Source organism: Tachypleus tridentatus, chromosome 1 (genome assembly GCF_004210375.1).
Source record: "Tachypleus tridentatus isolate NWPU-2018 chromosome 1, ASM421037v1, whole genome shotgun sequence".
NCBI classification, from domain to species: domain Eukaryota; kingdom Metazoa; phylum Arthropoda; class Merostomata; order Xiphosura; family Limulidae; genus Tachypleus; species Tachypleus tridentatus.
In genome coordinates, this window is record NC_134825.1 from 4,180,923 (window position 1) to 4,202,662 (window position 21,740).

At 31.8% G+C, this 21,740-nt stretch overlaps 1 protein-coding gene across 7 annotated transcripts; it reads right to left on the reverse strand.

The window, feature by feature from the left end:
• Positions 1-513: 513 nt before the first annotated feature.
• On the reverse strand, positions 514-21,512 carry LOC143233053 (G patch domain-containing protein 11-like). 7 transcript variants are annotated; one of them, XR_013018004.1, is made up of 5 exons: positions 20,925-21,512; positions 10,711-10,827; positions 10,386-10,467; positions 6,647-6,851; positions 514-1,196 (listed from the first exon to the last, which is right to left on the reverse strand). XR_013018004.1 is itself a non-coding variant. In XM_076468966.1 (4 exons), exons 1-4 carry the CDS (start codon positions 21,081-21,083, stop codon positions 1,141-1,143), a joined length of 414 nt encoding a protein of 137 aa, XP_076325081.1. In that variant the 5' UTR covers positions 21,084-21,499; the 3' UTR covers positions 514-1,140. The 7 variants fall into 7 exon arrangements, 4 of the variants coding, with proteins under 4 accessions (XP_076325081.1, XP_076325356.1, XP_076325153.1 ...); XR_013018076.1 differs by having other exon boundaries at positions 6,647-6,759; positions 20,925-21,511; XR_013018044.1 differs by having other exon boundaries at positions 6,647-6,765; positions 20,925-21,510.
• Positions 21,513-21,740: the final 228 nt, after the last annotated feature.

The following is a 21,740-nucleotide window of genomic DNA, read 5'->3' on the forward strand; positions in this document are numbered from 1 at the left end:
TTTATCTATACACAGGCCCGGCATGGCCGGGTGGGTTAAGGCGTTCGACTCGTAATCCAAGGGTCGCGGGTTTGAATCCCCGTCACACCAAACATACTCCCCCTTTCAGCTATGGGGGGAGCATTATAATGTGACGGTTAATCCACTATTCGTTGGTAAAATAGTAGCGTCAAATTTGGTGAAGATCCATCAACAGAGGTTGAAGTTGTCATAAAAAATGCAAAAATGCTCATTTGACAACAAAAGTTAAAATTTGTATCTTCTCCATGTACCCAATAAACCTCCATACCAAATTTGGCAAAGATATATATAGACGGGTGAAGTAGTGCTAAAAGAATACAAAAACACCCAATAAAAGTACAAAACTGAAAATCTGTTTGTACCCAATGCACAGACATAATGAACCTCCCTACCAATTTGTGTGAAAATCCATTCACACCTTGCAAAGTAGTTACATGGATATAAAACAGATAGTACTATATTTTTTGTCAACAAATATAACTCAATAAAACATTTGCTCTAGAACAGTAACTTATTTTTATTTTAGGTAAAGTTTATGAGATATACAAGAATGCCCCTGTAACACGTGTATATTAAAATAATGTACACTGTGGATACAAGATTTACAAAAAGTTCAAGGCATTCTTCAAACAGATGCTAGGTAAACTATTAATTGTGTTCATTCATGCTTCACAGTGTTGTAGATTACATAGCTCTGAATATCTATCATAGAGAACTCTGAAACAGTTTTACAAAAAAGAAATTTACTTCTACATAATTTCTTTGAAATAGCAACACAATATTCTGCCCCTTTCATTGGTTAATATTATTTTATAAATTTCCAGCAAAATATGATTCCACAAACACTAAATATCGTTTTTACATGTGCAGAGTTTATGCATTTCTTTTTGTAAATTCAGAAAAGCATTCAATATACTTTATCTTAAGTAAATGAAATACTCATAACAACTATAAACCAAATAGAAATTAATAATTTGCAGTTGTGATCAAAAACACATTACTTAAAGTAAAATGCATATAATACAGTGCTTCTTAGTGCAGTGCATTAAATGTATAATACATTGTCATGCCTGCTGTACAAATAAATATATCAATAAACATAGATAAAAGAATTTCTGGTTACAGATGATCTTCACTTGTATCTCCTGGGCAGTTATCTGACAAGTCTGTAAAATCTGCAATGAGAAAAGAAATTTAAGGGTGTTCAGCCCTTTCAAAATAATTCAGCTGTTATAATTTTGGTCTTATGAAACAAGGAATAAAAAGCAAGCACTGAAAACTTTTTTTTCTAAAAATTACATAAAATATATTGTAAATAGTTTCAATGTTTTTGACAAAACATTTTGTTGATATAAGAACATATTGTGAATAACCTTTCTTAACCAAAGTAATATATGACAAGTTTTAGAGTTCACTCGTTCCTTCAGTAGAAAAGCTCATTGAAAGCACGTATTTGTAAATATTGTTTTCTGTGGTGTTCTCTTAACAGCATTCCAGATCTGTTATTAACTTTTATGTAAAATCGATCATACTGTTCCTTTACTTACAGATTTACATCTTACCTACAAGTAGAGAGCCACTCTGGAAATAAAAACATTTCATTAAATAAACCAATATGAAACTAGGTATATGAAGTTACCATTAACATCTAATAAATCTGTCCTTTGCAATATTCAAGACAAATGTGGTTACACATTTTATGCACAAAATCTGAAACCTGAGAATACAACCCAGTCTCAACAAAGAATCTGATGAAGATGACCCAAGAAGTTCATTGTTCACAGAAAATAATAAAGAACAGGTTACATGTGTTTAAAAAAGCTCACATTTGATGAGTGGCTTGTCCACAAAACAGTGGTGATACATTCAAGGAATTATTTTATGAGTTGAACTGAGCACAAGCTTTACCTTGTATGAAAAACACTGTCTTGTGTAGTAAGGTGGTTACTGATATAGGCAAATATAAGGTTCTGCTCTAGAACTCCAATGTATTAAGCAACAGTAACTTGGCCTACACATACTGAGCTGTCACTGTCATAATATTTAAATAACACCTTATGCCCTAACTGAGAGAATTCTGTTGTCATAAGTTGCAGATGATTCAACAAAAGTTTCTAGAAAAATATTCACTAATCCTAGGCGTGTCCTTTGTCCACTGTCATAAAACTATAGAAATTAGGACTCAGAGAAAAAAATTACATTGTCCAAAAATAAAGGAGTGTGTGATAACATCTGTTATGTCTTCTGCTGTCAATGTACAATACTGTCTGAAGTGAAGAGTAGCTTCTGTCCAGTTGCCCTGTCATTGTAACCCATGCTAAAAAAGTAACTTTTGATGGTACTGAGGCATGTTTATACCTGGTACTGCAACACTAGTGGCCATCTGAGCTCCACTACTTTCCATGCTTATTTTCACAGCATTAAGAGTTCATTCTGTTAGTTGTGGCTGCCCAGAAATTCTTGCTTTCTGACATGACTGGAATGTGATCTTATTCACAGTAGCTAGCATTATAACAACTGACTTAATGATCTTTTGTTAAAATGGACAATATTTAGTTATCTGACATTATGAAAATATGGTTAATTCCCAAAATATTTTCACTCATGACATGGCTCTTTCTAATGTTAGGGACATGTATATACCTAGTGCATGGGATATTTACACCCATAAGTATTAATTTCAAGGACCAAAGTTTTCTAATTCAAATATATCAGTTTGGTGTTGCATTAAAGACTATTTTGTTCTTTTAGGATTGAATAAATTTCTTCCTCAACTTAATAACTTGTTTTTGGTTGTTACAAAATTCAATGTAAAGAAAGCATCAAACAAAATTGGGTTAAATCACTCATTTTATCTGTAAAATAACAGTGGTTAGTGTGATTATTTGAAGCATTACTATGTTTTTGTTTTCATGATTTTGGGTCATATATTTTTTGAGAGACCTATATACACAAGATCATGGATCTAAAACTATTTGGTGTATAAATATTTTCAAAAAGGTGTTAAATACCAAATACTCCAATTACAATTCTCGGGTAAATAATTATATAAACTGTAAATAAGTGCATAAGTCTCTACTAACTTAAATGCTACTTGAAATATATTTCTGCTTTCATTCTTGATACGTGTTTCTAGACTACATTTTATTATGGCACCACAATTAAAATGATTCAATACTACAGTAAATTACAACCTACTTGCCACAAAGTAAAAGTACATGGAGATCATAACCATGCAAAGAAATATGCAAGATTAACAGATTTTTGTTTATTAAATAATTAAACTCTGTTACACTAAAAATCTGAATCATTTCCCATGACAGTGTGGACTAATGATTAATTCTTAGAAGAAAAAATATTGCAATTCTAAGGTTGGATAACTGTTCATGTGAAGAAGCATAATATACTTTAGTAAGAAAAACTGAAGTTTTAACACTTTGCAAAATTTATATCATGTTTGAGTTATATTCTTTTAACTAAATCATGAAAGTTTGATAACAAAAGTACATTTTTCATGAATACATCTAGCATTTACATTTTTTTTTTTTAAAGTGAGGAAAGGTGGTTGATGGACTTTAGCTTCATAGCACCCAGCATACACTATTCTACATAGACATAGGAAGGATGATGAGTGAGTTGATAAAGCTCAAGTTCTCAGCTGGTCATCTTATAACCAACTTGTACACTGTATAAGATACACATTTACATAACAGGTCATCTTATGAACAGTGATGACGAGAAACCCACTTGTAGAGAAAAAAACATCTTATAACCAACATATACACTGTATGAGATACATTTTTATATAACACCATAGATCACTGCAACTTAAACAAAACCAAAATGTTAATGTGGATGTACTGTTTCAAATCTGTTTTTGCAACATAAGAATGTAAGGTCAGCATACACATTTTACATGTAAATAACTTGCATGTTATAAAGAAACTCAAAAGCATGCAAATACCTACACATGAATGTAATCAGTTAATTACTGGGCTCTATTAGTTTAGACCTTCAGAGAGAGCTTGTTTGATTCCCACATAGCCATACTTATATTTAATAAATTTCTTAAAATAATATACATAAACACCATGATAACTTCCACAATTAAACTATCTAAGGTCTTCTTGGGTCACGTTGTCAATCATTGACTTAATATGACCAAATATGTCTTCATATCACTATTTACAATTCAACAGTTCTTGGAAGTACTTTGTGTTTATAAACTAAAACAAAGATATTCTTTTAGTTAGTTCAACTACAGCACATTGTTTAATTTTACACAATTATATTTCATAAATTTACAAACATTATTTTTTTACAATTTTAAATGGTACAGAAAGGGTTTTTTTCCGAACTAATTTTTGTAAATTGTTTGGGAAACCTTGATTACATTAGTCAAACTAATTTTGTAAGAGACAACACAGATAATGAAATTTTATATCAATTTCAAGTGAATAGAATCTGTAAATCAAACAGGCATCATAAAGGCAATACTATTTTGATACAAAGTGTATTGCTTCAAGTTTCAAAAGTAACAACTTAAAAACAAAATCTTAGGGACAGGAAATCACCTTGCAAAGTCTAGTGATTATACATGTTATTACTCCACAGGTACAAAAATCAAGCAATTAAATTTGTTTTCTTGTCCAGTAACATGAACTTGGAAGTTTTGTTCCAACAATTACAAGAATTCCCTTGAACCAAAAAATGTATAATGTAACATTAATTTAGTTAGAAGATGGTACCTAACACATTACCAAACAGTGTGAAGAAAAAGATAAGACAGAAGTATGTATTGAAAAGCCACCTTTGTACCTCCAGGAGAAAAAGGTTAAGTTAAACTAAAAAACAAATGCATGATATGAAATTAAATAGAATTTATCAATGTTATTTGGTAATTAAAGAATTTTTTATTGTTTTGTAGATGGTATTAAATGTTACTTTATGTTTAGTATTAAATTACCATGATGCCTACTTAAAACAGCAAGGAGGAAATTGAGAATATATAACTACAGCATATAAAAATTATCATGAAGATAAAATAAACAGGTTATTTAGCATAGCTTTAAAGAAACATTTTAGACAAAATATTCATGCATTGTGTAAGAATACAGGTGATTTCCATACAATGAGTTATTACAACTGAATGAAATTTATCGTATCATTCTAAAAAAAATACTTGGTGAAAGCAAATAAGTCAATATTTTAGCATTTTGAATTTACATTAAACAGAACATTGCACTTTGTTTTTATGCTGCTATAAGATTATTAATATATGGCAACGAATACTGTTCAAAATGTCATATATTACTCTCAACAGTTTAGCCTAATTTTTGTTTTGTGTTTGATCTCAGTTTCTATGAAAACTGACATATTTTAATAACAATCATATCACAACTTTAACAAAGCTAACTTACAATTCATCAACATCTTTTATTTTCACATACTACCCTATATAACATTTGGTGAAAGTTTGGGATATTGTCTTACTAGAGGAAGAATAATCCCTGCATGAAATGATGATAGGTTAGAATTGACCTTCATCTGTAAGTAATATGGGTGTCATCAATTTTGTATCGATTTCCAACACTACTGGATGATACATAGCCCACTGTTATAACTATTGTATGTTGATTATAATCAGAATTCCTTCTATGATGCATGAACAAACAACAACCAGTCAAATGATGCACAATTAGTAATTCCAGCCATGCACATCCTCAGTAATAGTGAAAAATCTCAATAACCCTGGCAGTTGATAGGCTTAAAACTTAAATAACCAGCTGATAGTGCACATCCACACATTACTCTGATGCTGGTGTACATTAAAAGAAATCATTCTGCAGATGAATTGAAAAATTACAGGGAACATTGTCAATAAAAAATGTTTTCCTCTGTATCACTGAAAAAACTATTGTTTATATACAAAAACAAGTTAACTTCAATATTTTGTTTTCATATTCTACTTACTTTATACATTGTGGTTTGAAATCAGATAGATGCAATGAACAGCAGTTCAGATTTAACTTCTGTCTTCCTCAACTTACAACATAATAAGCATTTTGTTTAATATCAGAACTCATCAGCTGGAATGGATGAGACACAAGAGATTCTATGTAATGCTATTAATTCATGTAGTACACAAGTTACCATTTAAATACTGAAAGCTGGCAATGTATTAGGAAGCATAACTGTCCTGAGGTGTTGGTTATTTTCATGCAAAAGGAGGAAACAATCAATAATAATTGCATTTTATACACACGTTATTCATTAATTTAATAATGACTTCCAATACTGTATAAATCAAACACCAATTAAAAAGCTAAAATCCTTTTTATACAGTTTTGTTTCAAGTACACAGCAATTACTTTATTACACAAAGCATAACAGTACCAGCCCAATCTTTATATTAAATGTTTATTGTCAGGAACATAGAGATTTTGAAGAACATTCACAGGTAAATAATACAGAAATAGAGGAAAATAATTGTTTCTAATAGTGATATAAAATAAGGTGTTGTGAGCCAACCTTCATAAAATATCATTGAGGTCGTTCAAGGTCCAAAATGTCTATTACAAAGATGTAAACAATAACAAATGTAACATTCTGAACCACATATTACCCAAACTGTACTTCAAGATCAACAGTCACAGGCATAAGTCCAGCTTTCCACACACACAGTTGTACTACACATTGGTCTGAAGTACAAGGTCAGATTTCTGGGTAATCAGTCCACTGCACCTTCAAAGGATTCAGAGAGATTAAAAGGTACTGAAGAAAAGCTCCCTACTTGAGGTAGCACACTTCTGATATTGTTCCCCAGTCATCTAAAGAATAGTTAATATAGTCCACACCATATTACCAGAATTTCCAAGCTGCTCTAACATGGTATATTGAATGGTTTCTGGGTGTCATCCTTCACATATGATGGAAATAAATGTCAGTAGCTATGTGATACAGGTTCATATACTCATAATTGATGTACAAACAGATTAAAACTAAATTTCACAACCTCCAACAGTTACATTTAAAATTTAATTAAACTTTAGTATCAATGTATATGAATAAACTTGGCATCAAAACATAGTTAAACATCAAGTCTTAAGATTTTACTTTTATAAGAAAACATTTAAAACAACTCTTAATATCCCCTAGTATGAGAATTACAATATTTTTTTTCTAGGTCTTTCCTCTTCTCTCATTTATTTACAACCCTTCTCTGAAGTACAGAATTCAATCTAAATTAATCACTGTGATGTAAATATTACTCAGGGAAAGTCACATTTTTATTGTTTTAATCTTATTTGCTAATGGAACCAAGCTAGAAAATCTAACCCTCTTCCCATGCTCACCTGTTATATCCTCACAAACTTCCAACAGTTCTCTCATTTTTTTATACTATATCAGTTATAACCAACAGAGAAGCCACGTTTTAATCCCTGCAATGATGTATAATGCTACATTTGTATCAGTACAGAATTCTGTGAACTGTCTTCAATTTGAAAGTATCTCATCATATTCAGGTTGAGCAGTTAAAGGAACTGATTTAAGCCTCTCTTGTATTAGTTAGAAAAACCAGTTAAATAAAAATAATTACAGGACACTGTTTGCATTGTATGCTATTATTCTATCTTCGGTGCATTATGTAAATAAACAAAATAATAATTTAGTTACCATCAATATAAAAAGTAGGTATTAACTTTCACCAGCAACCAAAAACAAAAGAAATGAGGTAAAAGATATTGTATTCATTATAAAAGGTATTATATTAATTGTAAAAGGCATTATATTCATTGTTTTCCATAAATATTTTTCATTTATGTGTTACAAAAGTAAATCAAATGAAAAAATTAGAAATTTATATGCAAAAACGGCTTGTTTGGGCTGAGAAAACACTTTACATAGAAGAGCGAACAACGTTTCGACCTTCTTCGGTCATCGTCAGGTTCACAATTAAAACTTTAGTTTAGACAAGTTTATATCAGTTAAGATTATGAAAACAAAAATCTTCATGAGGTATACTCATGAGTAATTTGTACATTAAATCATTCAATAAGGTAACATAAGCTTCATGTTTACCAAGCTATGGGATTGTGTGGCGGGATTATTAGTTATATATAATTCAAAAGTAAAAATTATAATAAAATTAAATATAGATGAAAGTAGCTGTGACAAGCTTTTAATTTATTTGAGATGAAGAACTGTAGTTTCCTGTTACAAACAGTAACCATTTTAGAAAGATAAAAAGGTAATTTATGTTTTTTTTTCATGGTAGTTACAGGGTTGGTCAAATTGATCAAATCTGTGTAGTTAGGGTGAAGAAAATGATATAAAATATACAGTATTAATGAAAAACAATGTTTGAGAACTATTTAGGATGTTTTAGAGGTTATGCAAAAGATATTTGAATATTTTCAAATGAAATGTATTTCTAATCTGAACACAAAATCACTTTAAAGTCAGAGCAGTCAATACTGTGATTCCATATATTCACCGAGAAATCTTGAATAAAATTGCTTAAATAAAAAATATTATTTTTTAAAAACAAAAGACTTGCCGAAAGCTTGCCAAATTTTGTGAAGATAGACACATGAAATACATTAACTCTTTCACAACAAGCTTGCTCCCAAAGACTGACCTCATAATCATTTTGAACTTATGATTATAATAAGTCAAATATATAAAGTCTAATACAGTATGTGTTTCTCCATGAAATTTTGTTGATCATCAGCAAACATTACAAGATTTTCATATGCAAAATATAAGATTTTTAAGCAATGCTTTTCTCATGCACTTTTTATTCTAATGTTGACTATCCAACATGCAGAGCCATTTTGATTTTAAGATTAAAAAACTTTAATGCATGAGAAAATGTTCATATTTCACAAGTCTTTGTAATCATCAAGTAATTATCAAATTTTTTAGAAAAAACTTTATATTTTATTGTCACTATTGTATCTCTGTACAGATGATAACCAACATGAAAAGTTTGGAAATATATATAAATTATGTTTCTTCATTCTAGAATGACTACATTCTAGGATGAAAACATAAATGTTTATTCTAAATAGCTTAAATCTTAATGTTATACATCTAACAGATTTATTATTTTCATGTTATTGACCTTCAACTGTGCCTAACTATTAAAACAGAAGTTGCAATGATACACCACACATACACTCATGTTATCATATCCAAGAGATTAAAACTGGTCATTATATATTGACCTGTCTTTGGTGTCTTCTCCAGTATTTTGTAAAATATAGTTGTATTTCAATTATAATACATTACACACACATCATTACAAACAAGTTCTTAAATTTCAGTAAATAAAGAAGTATAGAAAACAATTATCTTTTCTAGTTACAAACTGTGTACTTGTTTGCTGCTTGCTGTAAGTTGCTAAGCCTCATCAACTTTCAAACATAGAGGATGTAAAATAAAATATTTTTAGGTTTTATATATACATTTTGAAATAACAAAAATCATAAATTATTATACCAATACCATATAGTTCCACTACAATTTATCAAGCTTAGTAATTAAGCTATATTTCGGTCTTAAAAAAATATGAATTTTCAAGCTCACCAATGTCTTATCTTACTACTTGAAAACTAACATAAAAAGAAAGTTTGCCAAGCAAATACTTTCCAAAGGCTGAGAAAACCATTTATGGGACATTCTCAGCTTTTGATTGGTTATGTGCATGTTCATGGATGAAACAGGTGTAGATATGCAAGCATTTAAAAAAAAAAAGTGAATTGATTCAATAAATATATGAACATCTCAGAAAATAGAAAAGATATATTTGAGTTTGTAATTATTGATAATTTGAATATCTAATTCATAAGTAGCTATAGACTTTGCATCTGAACATATCAAAAATCTAATTTCAACCAATGCTGCATTTAACTTTTCATGTAACATGCAGAAATTGATATTTAGGGTGTTTTTTTTAGTATTTATTTTTAAATTAAGAACCTAACTAATGTACAATACTAAATTTAAATTAAATGAACAATTTGATGCCAAACTTATTTACATACAGTCCCAAAATAGTTTAATAACATTTTGTATACACGTCTATAAACACAATGGCATGGCCTGTGACCATAAGAAGATACGTCAGTAGGATTAAAAGTTATAGTATGGAAACTATGATAGTAACTTTATGATCAGGTTACTAATACTGACCAACCATGTGGAGAAAATTAATAAACATATTGATGGATGCAATTTTGAATTATCTTGATGACATTATAACACCTCATTTGAAACCAATAACAATCATTTTTGTATATCTCTGTGTTTCAGAGTTATTTGTCTCTCACCCAACATATATATATATATAAAATTCTCACCTTCATGTGCTGTTCCACACCATACACAGTAAAAATGTGTACTTCTGAGGTAAGCTGTCAATATTTCCAGTTTTTCTGATGGCTATAGTAAAGAAAACCATTATCAATTTCTTTACATGCTAATTTAAGAAAATAACACTTTTAACCAGAAAAGAAAAAGTTTATACATTTCTATGCTAATATATTTTGCCAGCAAGTTTTTCTGATAATACTCATTTTAAGATAATAATTTTATCTGTGGAATTATTTGAAACACAAATGAACAACCTCTTACTGATTAATAGTTTTTCACCTTACTGGAACCAAACACTACTCTAATACTCACATCTAATTCCTCTTCTTCTTCCTTTTCAGCATTATCATCATCATCAGATTCATTCAAGTTGGCATCAGTCATTTCACTCTGTGGCCAGAACCACGGTTCATGTGGTACCTCAATATCCTGAAATTCAGTGATGATTATAACTGTTTCTAAAAATTTCTGAGCAGAAAAGAATAAGCTATATACTCTAAGTTCTTTTTGTTGTCTTTTGGTGTTTTAAGAATTAACTTGTTTATTCAAACTTGGATCCATTAGTTTAAATTCATCTTATAGATATTAGCAGGTTATAATATAAATCAGGCTATATTACAGCAAATACATAAATACAATTTATTATTAAAATTAAGTATATTGTTAGTTCTAATAAATTATGTTCTATTACTATGTTCTATATAGTTAAAGATAAGCTTTACTACTTCAGTGTGCAGACAAACTATTCAGAAAAAAACTGGTTCTTACACATTAGGCTTAACAGTAACAGTAAATAATAGGCTACTGGTATTTGGTATCAACTATTTATGTTCTGGTTATAAGTTTTGATACAATGTTTATGACTAGTATAAGAGTCAAGCATTCACAATTTGGGGGATTTATTTGGGAACCGAGGACTTGCATGCACTTTTAAGAAAGCTAATAATGAAGATGTGCAATTTTTATGTAGAGTTTATACATTAGAGCCCATCATAATTTAACAAGAGGCAACAAATAGAGATATGTAGACTGTGGGAAATGGCAGCAGAATTTCAGGAGGAGCTTAAGCTTTTATGTGCAAGGAATAAATCAGCTAGTAGTGACTTTCAGGAAGGCACAATGAAAAGTATTAGAGTAAAAAGTAATAAAGTTAGTTACAAAGTGCCTATTCTGTTGAACCTGAAGACTAGGAACTATTAGATGGAAGAAAAACCAAAGGATCAGCAAAGGATGTGGATGATGAGGAGGATATAGTTATAGGTGATTCCTTGAAAAGGCATGTGTGTGCAATAACCAGCATGTTAAAAAGGGAGAAAAGAATCACATCATGTATTCTAAAGATGGCTGGTATGGGTATTAAAACTTTTATTAAAATAGAGAACAATGTTAAAGTTTTCTTAACCTGAAGATGACCTAAGAAGGTCTATTTTAATAAGTTTTAATACCTATACCAGCCGTCTTTAGAATACACTTCTACTTCAAGTGGGTTTCTCGTCATCACAGAAAATCAGATTATCCTACCCAGTGATATAGAAGGAGAATATAACTGACAGAGCAGAAAATTTAATAAAGGGAGCTTGCAGAGATGCATTTAGTTAAGAATCATTTAATGAAAAGTGTCATAAGTTAGTTTTATCAAAGATGCTGCCAAAATTAACTGTAGTGATGAAGCTATAAATAGGTCACTAAGGATAAATGCTTGGTTCAAGTATGAACAGCTTTTCTGGTTGATTTATGGGATACATTGAGTGGAGAAAGATTTATTGTAATGGATGGGTTATATTTAAATAGGGTAGGGGCAGGCTTGTTTGTTATAACTCTTAACTCAGCTATATGAAAAGAATTACACAAGGTCTAAACAATTGTCAAGGCCCAGGAAAACTAAATGCAAAATTAATAAGAGGCAAAGAAATGTTTAGGATATGTAATAAGCATAGGAGTTATAAGATTAAGTTTAATTGTTATTATTGTAATACTAGAAGTATAAGAAATATAAAAGATAACTAGAGAACTAGTAGGAATGGATCATTTTTATATAATGAGAATAATTGAAACATGATAATTGTAGATGATTTTGATACAGAAGTTGGTTTGAAATAAAGGGTTTCTGGCAATTTAACAGGGATGGAGTGTTAGAGATAGCAGAAAAGTGGCTTTACACATAAAATGTGACTTTCGGGAAGTTAAAAGGAGTTATTAGAAATAGGAACAAATTTGGTTATAACGAGCATTGTCTGTTGAGCAACAAATTTCAGCTCTTAGCTTCTGCATATGAGAACTATTGGAGAAAAGAAAAAGAAAAGGATCAGAGAAGTATGTGGATGAAAAGGAGGCTATAGTTATAGGTGTTTCCTTGACATATGGATAGGATAGTCTGTGGAATAAATAGGGAGAAAAGAATCAGGTTATGTTACCCAGAAGTACAAGTGGAGGATATTGACAGAGCAGGAGATATAATAAACAGATATAGCAGCGATGCAGTTTTTGTGTGGAAGTATGGGTTAATGATGTAGGGATAGGTAGATCAGAAGAGCTGATTAATAAGTACAAGGTAGTGATAAAGTTCATAACTTAATTTTGCCAAGAATACTGTCCAAAATTAACTGTAAGGATGAAGTTATAACTAGGTCATTAGCACTAAATGTTAGGCTTAGATTAACCCTCTTACTATGAGCTCAGTACAATACACTGCTGGCCAAAATTTTAAGGCCAATGAATATAAAGAAAAAATATGTATTTTGCATTGTTTGACTTGACCACTTATTTGAGTAGAGCTTCAAAAGATGAAAATAAGAAAAGGGAAAATAAAAATAAACTTTTTTTTAGCATTTAATAAGGAAAATGTGAACACGAGATTAGCTGAAATACTAGCTGGTCAAAATTTTAAGATCATACTAAAAAGAAGTCCTAAACAGGGTAGTAAATGCCCAACAAGAGGTCTCAATAGTGAGTTGCATGGCCATCATTGTGAATAACTTCAAACATTCACTTTGGCATGGTCAATATAAGAATTTGCAGAAGGTTGGCTGGAATGTTATTCCAAGTGGTGAAGATGGCTTTATGAAGATCGTGCACTGTCTAGAATTGACATCCATTTGTATAGACTTCCCTTGCCATTCACCCCCAAACATTTTCAATGGGGTTCAGTTCAAGAGAACACACTGGTTGGTCCAAAGGAATCACGTTATTCACCATGAAAAATGTCCTTTGTCCTGCAGGCATTGTGGATTGCAGCATTGTCCTACTGAAAGATCCAGTCATTTCCACACAAGCGAGGGCCTTCAGTCAATAAGGATGCTCTCTCCATCTTGCCAGTGTAGCCAGCTGCTGTTTGATGCCCCTGTATAACCTGAAGCTCCACTGTTCCATGGAAGGAGAAAACACCCCAGATCACTATAGAACTTCCTCCACAGTGTCATGTAGAAAATGTCTCCAGTGGGATATCCTTTTTGTGCCAGTAACACTGGAAGCCATCCGGACCATCCAGGTTAATTTTTTTTTCTCATCAAAGAACAAAACCTTTGTCCACTTTTTTACATCCCATGTTTGGTGCTTCTCAGTAAAGTTTAACTGAGCTATCTTTTGGTGTGGAAGGAAGTGTGGCCTTTGAAGAGTTTACAGTTTCTAAAGCCTTTCTCTTGTAGATGCCTTCTTATTATTCTTGAGCTGCATTCTGTGTCCTTATGGACCTTAATGTGGTTCGACAATCTGCTGGTGTGTTGCCAGACAACCCATCAAATCCTCCTGCTCAACGATGGCAAAATTTTCTTGGGCCAATCACTTGAAATTCTCATTCTGTATCCCTCAGGGTCTTTTAAGAAATTTCCAACTGCAGTTTTACTATACCAAATCTCACCAGCGATGGCACGTTGAGAGAGACCTTGCTCTTGCAGCTTGACAATTCTGTCACATTCAAACTCTGTCAACTTTTTAGCCTTTGCCATGTTTTAACCCAATGTAACACAGGAGATGTCAGTGGGAGATGTTGACAACACTAGTGCTTGAACACAGATGCCTAAATTTCGTTACGTGTTTACTAATTAACGCTTTGTTTCAGTATGGTCTTAAACTTTTGACTAGCTAGTATTTAGGCTAATTTTATAGTGTTCACATTTTCCATATTAAGCACTAAAAAAGTTTTTGTATTTTCCCTTTTCTCATTTTCACCTTTCGAAACTCTACTCAAATAAGTGGTCGAGTCGAACAATGCAAAATACATATTTTTTCTTTATTTTCATTTGCCTTAAGATTTTGGCCAGCAGTGTATATACCAATTCATCTACACATTTGTACATGTTAAGTATTTGCACTAACTTTTGACACAACATGATAATCTACCTAAAGTGTGGTAGATATTTAGTAAAGATGACAAGTATTTTGTAAATGAAAAATCTGATTTTTTGATGAAATATTTTTATTAAAGATTTGTTTGTGAAAATAGAGTAGTTTTTGTTACTAGTCTCAGTACAAAAAGATTTCATGTTATGATTAAAACACTACAAAAAGATTTCATGTTATGATTAAAACACTACAAAAAGATTTCATGTTATGATTAAAACACTACAAAAAGATTTCATGTTATGATTAAAACACTACAAAAAGATTTCATGGTATGATTAAAACACTACAAAAAGATTTCATGGTATGATTAAAACACTACAAAAAGATTTCATGTTATGATTAAAACACTATACTTTGTCCCCAAAATCTCAAATATTTTTTGTGTAATCTCTAACACTTCCTAAATACACTTCAAGTGTTTGTTTTGAGCAACACTTTAAAATTTTATGTTATCTTCTATACTCTAATAACGCTGCACAACGTGTATGCTTCTTGAACACTGTTGGGTGTTCCTTGTAGATTTTTGGCTGCTGATCAAGAAAAGCACATCCAAATTTGCCCATTACGTACCGTTTCATCTAAATCTTCAGTTTTGCTACAACGGAAAAAATTATATCAGGGCAACTGGGATCCGTCAATGCTTGCTGACTACTGTTGAACACTGCAACGTGATGCACTGAACATTGAATACAAACAAAAATCAGGAGCAAAACACTTAATGATATTAAACTTAACAGTATATTAGAAACATAAACGTAATTAAATACATTATTGCTGGTAAACAGTTAACTGTCTACTTCTCAGAGTTCCTACGTGATGAAGCAAAACCAAAACTATATTTGTGCATACCCACTAGGTACCTGTCATAATCAGCAAAAACCTTTCAGGAAGCAAAAGGTTAAAAAAAATTGTTGTGCAGTGTAAGTGGAGGATATAATTGATGGAACAGGAGATATAATAAAGGGAGATACCACAGATGCAGTTTTTGTGTGGATGCTTGGTTTAAGTATGAACAGCTTTTCTGGTTGATTTATAGGATACATTGAATGAAAAAGAGAGATTTATTGTAATGGATGGGTTACATTTAAATAGAGTAGGGGCACGCTTGTTTGTTATAACTCTTAACTCAGCTGTATGAGAAAATTTATGGTAGATGGGAATAACCAAGTGTTACAAGATGTTTGGTTTGTTCTGAATTTTGTGCAAAGCTACATGAAGGCTTTGTGTAATAGCCATCAGTCTCTGAAGTCATTCAAGAAGTGTGCAAATAGGATTTCAGGTTGTATCTACAGAAGTACTTAATACAAGTCTATAGAGGTTATAATTTCATTGTAAAAGCCATTGGTTAGGCCAAACTTTAAATATTATGTTCAGTCTTGGGTTCCTTACCTTAGGAAAACACTGATTTTGTTGGAAATGATTGAGAGAAGGATTAGTAGAATGGTGCTTAAGATGAAGAGGTTGTCATATGAGGACAGTTTGAAATCTTTAATTGTTCTCTCTTAAAGAAAGAAGAGTTACGGGAGATCTGTCTGAGGTGCTCAAGATTGTAAAGGAAATTTATAGTATTGATGCATTGTTTTTATCATACCTAACAGTGAGAGTTGCAGGACTAGGGAACACAGGTATAAATTTTGGCAAAGTAAGAGTGATCTTTAGCTAATTAAGACAGTTTTATATTTCTAAAGGTGGTCAGGTTTTGGAATGGGTTGTCTTCAGATGTTGTGGGTGCACCAAGTTTAAATGAGTTTAAGAAAATGCTTCACAAGTATATAAATAAGGGCTGGATTTAAGATATTTAAAAATATATGCATTTTAGCTTAGAAGATGGAACAGCTGAGATGGACCAATAGGTCCCATGTGGTTCCAAAACATTATGTTACATTAAATCTATCATGACCAGATAGGTGCATTCTGCTTAAAGGGAAAAATTTAATTGTAAAAAATGAACTTGTTGTCATTCTTGGACATATTAAAAACAACACTTAAAAGTTGAAATTTATTCAATAAAATGTTTTACTTATTAAATCTTATTAATCAAAATCATAAAAGAATTCAAAATTTGATTATGAGTTCATTTCATCTTGCTTTGAATGAAATCATTAGTGTCTGTGAATTTCCTGAAATTTTTCTGGCCATAATACCCTCATAGATTTATAATCCTCATGGAGGAGAGTTAAGCTAGTTCCAAACAAATAATGCTAATTTGATCTAGTAACTTGAATACGATTGTAGTTATTTTGATTCTTAGCCAACAATTGTTTCTGAATATTTGTTATGGTGTAGTATAATTGCTTTGAGAAGTCAACAGTTAGTGATTTAATTATATTATAAACACTGTTCTGTTCAAACATATATGCAAATATAGAATTCAATGGGGTTTCAAGTAGAGACTGTAACAAAGTGATAAAAACTTAGCTTGTTGATATGTTACTTTATAACTTTAAATTACTCTTGAACTGTAATACTGCAATATGATAAGAAATGTTTTCACAGAACATGGTGAGGTAGGTTTAGCTAAACCATGTTGTACTCAACTATACCAATTTACCTCTTATCAACAAGCCAGCTGATTATGGTCTTGTTTGATTAAGTTTTATCAACCATGTTACAATTTGAATAGGCAAAGGCCATCATAAAAAAGAAACTTAAAAATATTACATATTCAGTGAAACCTTCTGAATAGAAATTCTTTAAAAAGTTGGCTAGCTTATAATTTTGGTATAACAAAAGAAATGAAAATGAATGTGACATTTTTTTTCAATTAAAATATATATAAAATTTAAAGTTATAAACATTTAAAAACTTTACAGGAAAGGTTTACAAGAATGTAAGAAAATACAAAAACCAGGAATTAAAATTACAATACAGGTAAGCATTTCTGAAAAAAACATCACAATGAAATATTTTCAAAATTTCAAAGCTGCAAATTGACACAAATATCACATACAGAAATAAGATATTTTAACTGTATAAGCTGCTTGATCAGTAGAGTGTTCATCCAGTTCTTTTTAGTAGGGTTTGGTTTGTTTTGAATTTTGTGCAAAACTACATGAGGATTATCTACACTAGCCATTTAACAATGTAAGACAAGGCAGCTAGTCATCACCACCCACTGCCAATTCTTGGGTTACTCTTTCACTAAGAAAGAGTAGGACTGACCATCACATTATAATGCCCCCATGGCTGAAAGGGTGAGCATGTTTGGCCTGATATGGAATCAAACCCACAACCCTCAAATTACAAGCCAAGTGCCTTAACCACCTGGCCATGCCAGGCCTTTTAGTAGGGGCAATAAACAAACCACACAACAGCTGTGTGTTCCCATTAATCCAGTTCTCCCAGAATTAAGATTTTGACTCTAAAGAAATGTTTTAACAATTAAAAATAGTAACCAACGTGTTATACAAGCCAACATTATCGTAAACAAGCTTATAACATGCAAAAAATCTTAGATTCAAATTCATCAACTCATCAAATGTTTAAAATTCATATGAATAAAAGACAAAAACAATACTTGTAAGCAAATCTTATTAGTGTTAATGACACAAGTACATATACTTTCAGGAGTGATTACCGAAAGAAAATGAAATGATTACAAGCAATACAATATATTTCCATGTGCTTATTTGGTTGCTATTAGTTCACACAAAGAGCATCCATTAATTTCTGCTTAAATGCTATTTGTTGTAGTATTTTGTCTGTACAAGGATAACTAGTTTTGTAAATTGCTCATTATGATATATAGTTATATATTATAGTTAACTATAATGAATCTAGCTGTCAAACAAAAGAACAATAAACTGAACTTGATGAACTAACTAGTATTATCAAAACATTTTGTTACATTCTATTGCTGTAATGTGAATATACATTTAAACTATGTTACCTTTCTTTCCCAGACTCATTCCTGGTTTGTATCCCATCTTTTGCAACATAGAAAAACCCTTTATTATTTTTAGGAAGAGCATTACTAATTCCTTGTAAACGATTTTCTTCCTCTAGCTGTCTTATAGGCTTTTGAAAATTACGTTTTTTTACTTTCAATTTGTTGTTTCTCTATTTCATGTTTTCTCTTCAATGAGTGGTTTAAAACTAATCCAGGTCAAATGTCACTGATAAAAAAAATGTCAAAATTATATGAAAATATATTTTTATAGAAACTGAATACTCAGAAGAAAGCCAAAACAGATTTATTATAGGGAAATCTTACCTTACTAATCTGTTAATTTATTTGTTATCTAGATTATCTAGATGACAGAAAGTCTGGACTTAGTGGACTTCAGGTTTTTTAAGAAATATTTTAAGAGTGCCATAAAGAAAATTACCTGGGAAGGTCATAAAAAAGGGTTGGTGAAAGAGACGTTAACTGTAGTGTACAGTAATTTGGATGGGAAGAAACAAAAGGTTATTAACCCATTGTCTTATCTTCCCCTTATACCTATTTAAAATGTTTTTCCTAATCAATTTGGGTTTATACATACTTAACTTTACTGTTTTATAATCACATATATAAATTTTGCATTATGCATTACAAGTTGTTCACTATATGCAAAAGTAATATTAATGAATTCATATTTTAAGGAATAAAATAAGGGTACAGGATCACCGAGTCCAATCAAACTTGAACAATTATAATCAAAAGCATGATCATCCACAGTTTGTGGGGGGTCAGAGCATACTGATTCCCTCAATGCAAATGCTCCCCAAAACAACTCACATGAACCAAAAAATCCAGGAAAGTAGGAAACAAAACTAATAATCTAAAGACTAGTCTATTAGAAGAGCAGAGGCAGAAGACAGGAAACTGGGAATAAGGACATAAACTATAACATGCCTTAATAACCAAATCCATCAAAAGGGAAGAGGCCTGACACAATATGCAACTGAGAGGTACACTCAGGAGGGAGAAAAATGCTGTTCAAATCCAAAACTTCCCAATCACTGAAAACCATGATGGGACAATCATCAGTTTATTATAATTGCTGTGTGAAATTGATCAATTTCCAACAAACCAGAGCCGTCGCTTCATGGGTCAAGCATTTTGGTTCAGACCCATTGGATGTGGTCAATAATAGTACTTGCAGCAGTTGTCATCATTACAATCTGAACTGCAGGAGCATAACTTATGAACTCGAAAAAGGATATAAAATAATTTGTAATTTTCTACAAAGAAGAATAAAAATGGTAACGAACAATGTAACTAAAGCATAAAAACCAAGAAAGTAAAAACTTATAAATTTATTAAACTTCAAGGAAAAACACATTTATTCAATAACACTGCCAGGTAAGTAATTAACAGCTGCAAAATTATTTGCATGTTAGTATGCAGATATGCAAGTTTCAAAATCAGCACCAACAGAGAGCAGTACGAGTTAGAAAAAAACACTTTGTGAGAGGAGATAAAATAGTGTACTCAAATAACATTTTGTAATACAAAGCAATAAGGACTAGGCCTAGTTCTTGTTAGGTGTTGAAGTACACGATATTACAGAGCATACTGATAGATTTAAATATAAATAGTCGGTGATCAAGAGGTTGGATTTATATTGGCTATCAGGGGCTCCAGGGGTAGAAACATTATAACAGACAATTTTTATAGATCACATGTTCAAACAGAAAAAAAAATCGATAAGAAATCCTGTGTTTTCACACTTCCAAGTGAAACTTTTTTCAGCTAGTTCTGTGGTGAACTTATTATCATGACAGCAACAAGCGACTGAATGGAATTAACTTATGCGTGTTGCTAACAGTGGGAGTTGTCGTCTTCTGAGTCGAGTTGTCTGAATCTGTCTTCATGTTTCTTCTAATTAGATCTGGACTCGGCGGTATTTTGGTAGTTTCATGTTGGAAGATTTCCGTTGGTTGTTTGCGATATCTGGGTACTTTGTTTGAACCAGTATAAGTGGTCGTCGATGTGGGCGTTCGGCTCTAAAATGAAATATATGATAATAACAGCCGTCACGTAAAATACAGTCAGCACTGTACTTCGACGTTGTCACTATCTTCATGAAGTGGGTGGGATGGTTACTGTTCTTAGAAAAAATTCGATGAACTGCATATACTTTGGCTTGTATTTGGGGTTCTATGCTTTGTCTAATTTCTTCTGGTTGAATTGATGGGTCGACGACCCTGAGGAATACAGAATAAAGATTGACTGGACTTTTAGTGGGGGAACAACTTACTTTAAATTCAGTGTTCCATGGCTGGCACAGATAAATTTGGTCTGCAGAAGTGGCTGGTTGGATGAGGATTCCGCCCCGGCGTAAAATACGGGTCCTGGACGGTTCGACGGTTGCCCCAAGCTTGGCTCGGGCGATCAACGTGGCGACTTGGTACGGCATGATGTTCGGCGGTAGACCGTCGACGATTACCGGCGGCACTAACTGGCGAGGATGAACGTTTCGTTCTAAATAGCATGTTGGCAGAAATATTGGCACGTGCAACTAGTTCGGTGACTAGCTCAGGCCCTCTCTCCTATTACTTATTATGTCAACTATGCTATATATATGCTCGCAGACATAAGGAGGGTCTTTCTTTGCGCCCCTACGTCGTAGAAAAACCATACGATTTCCGAGGGAGATTGCATAAAATAAAAGGAAAAGAAGATAAAGAAAAGAAAAACAAGGGCAAAACGATAAAAACAGGAAGAAATATGGATCGGATAGAAAGACAACAAATCATAGTTAGAATATCAAGATTAAGGTTTGATTTTTGTTTCTTTTTCACCCATTTCCTTACCGTCCGGGCGCCAGCGCATGAATTTTAGTAAACAGTTGATCAATGGATCAAGCGAAATGATGCAAAGACCTCTCAATTCCGTATTATTCTTTTTTCTTATACGTTTCCTCTTAGCCATGGGAGCGTTATAATTTTTCAGTCAATCCCACTATTCGTTGATAAAAGAGTAGCCCAAGAGTTGGAGGTAGGTAGTGATGAGTAGTTGCTTTCCCCTACACTACTAAATTATGGATGGCTAACACAGATAGTCTTCAAACAGC

What these genes read in the sequence shown, in the direction of transcription:
- LOC143233053 (XM_076468966.1), bottom strand. Translation starts at nt 21,083, where the DNA reads ATGCCGTACCAAGTCGCCACGTTGATCGCCCGAGCCAAGCTTGGGGCA. An exon ending in CATGGAACACTGAATTTAAA is followed by an intron (nt 10,828 to 20,924) that starts GTAAGTTGTTCC and finishes ACTGAATTTCAG; the next exon opens with GATATTGAGGTACCACATGA. An exon ending in AAGAAGAAGAGGAATTAGAT is followed by an intron (nt 10,468 to 10,710) that starts GTGAGTATTAGA and finishes TCTTTACTATAG; the next exon opens with CCATCAGAAAAACTGGAAAT.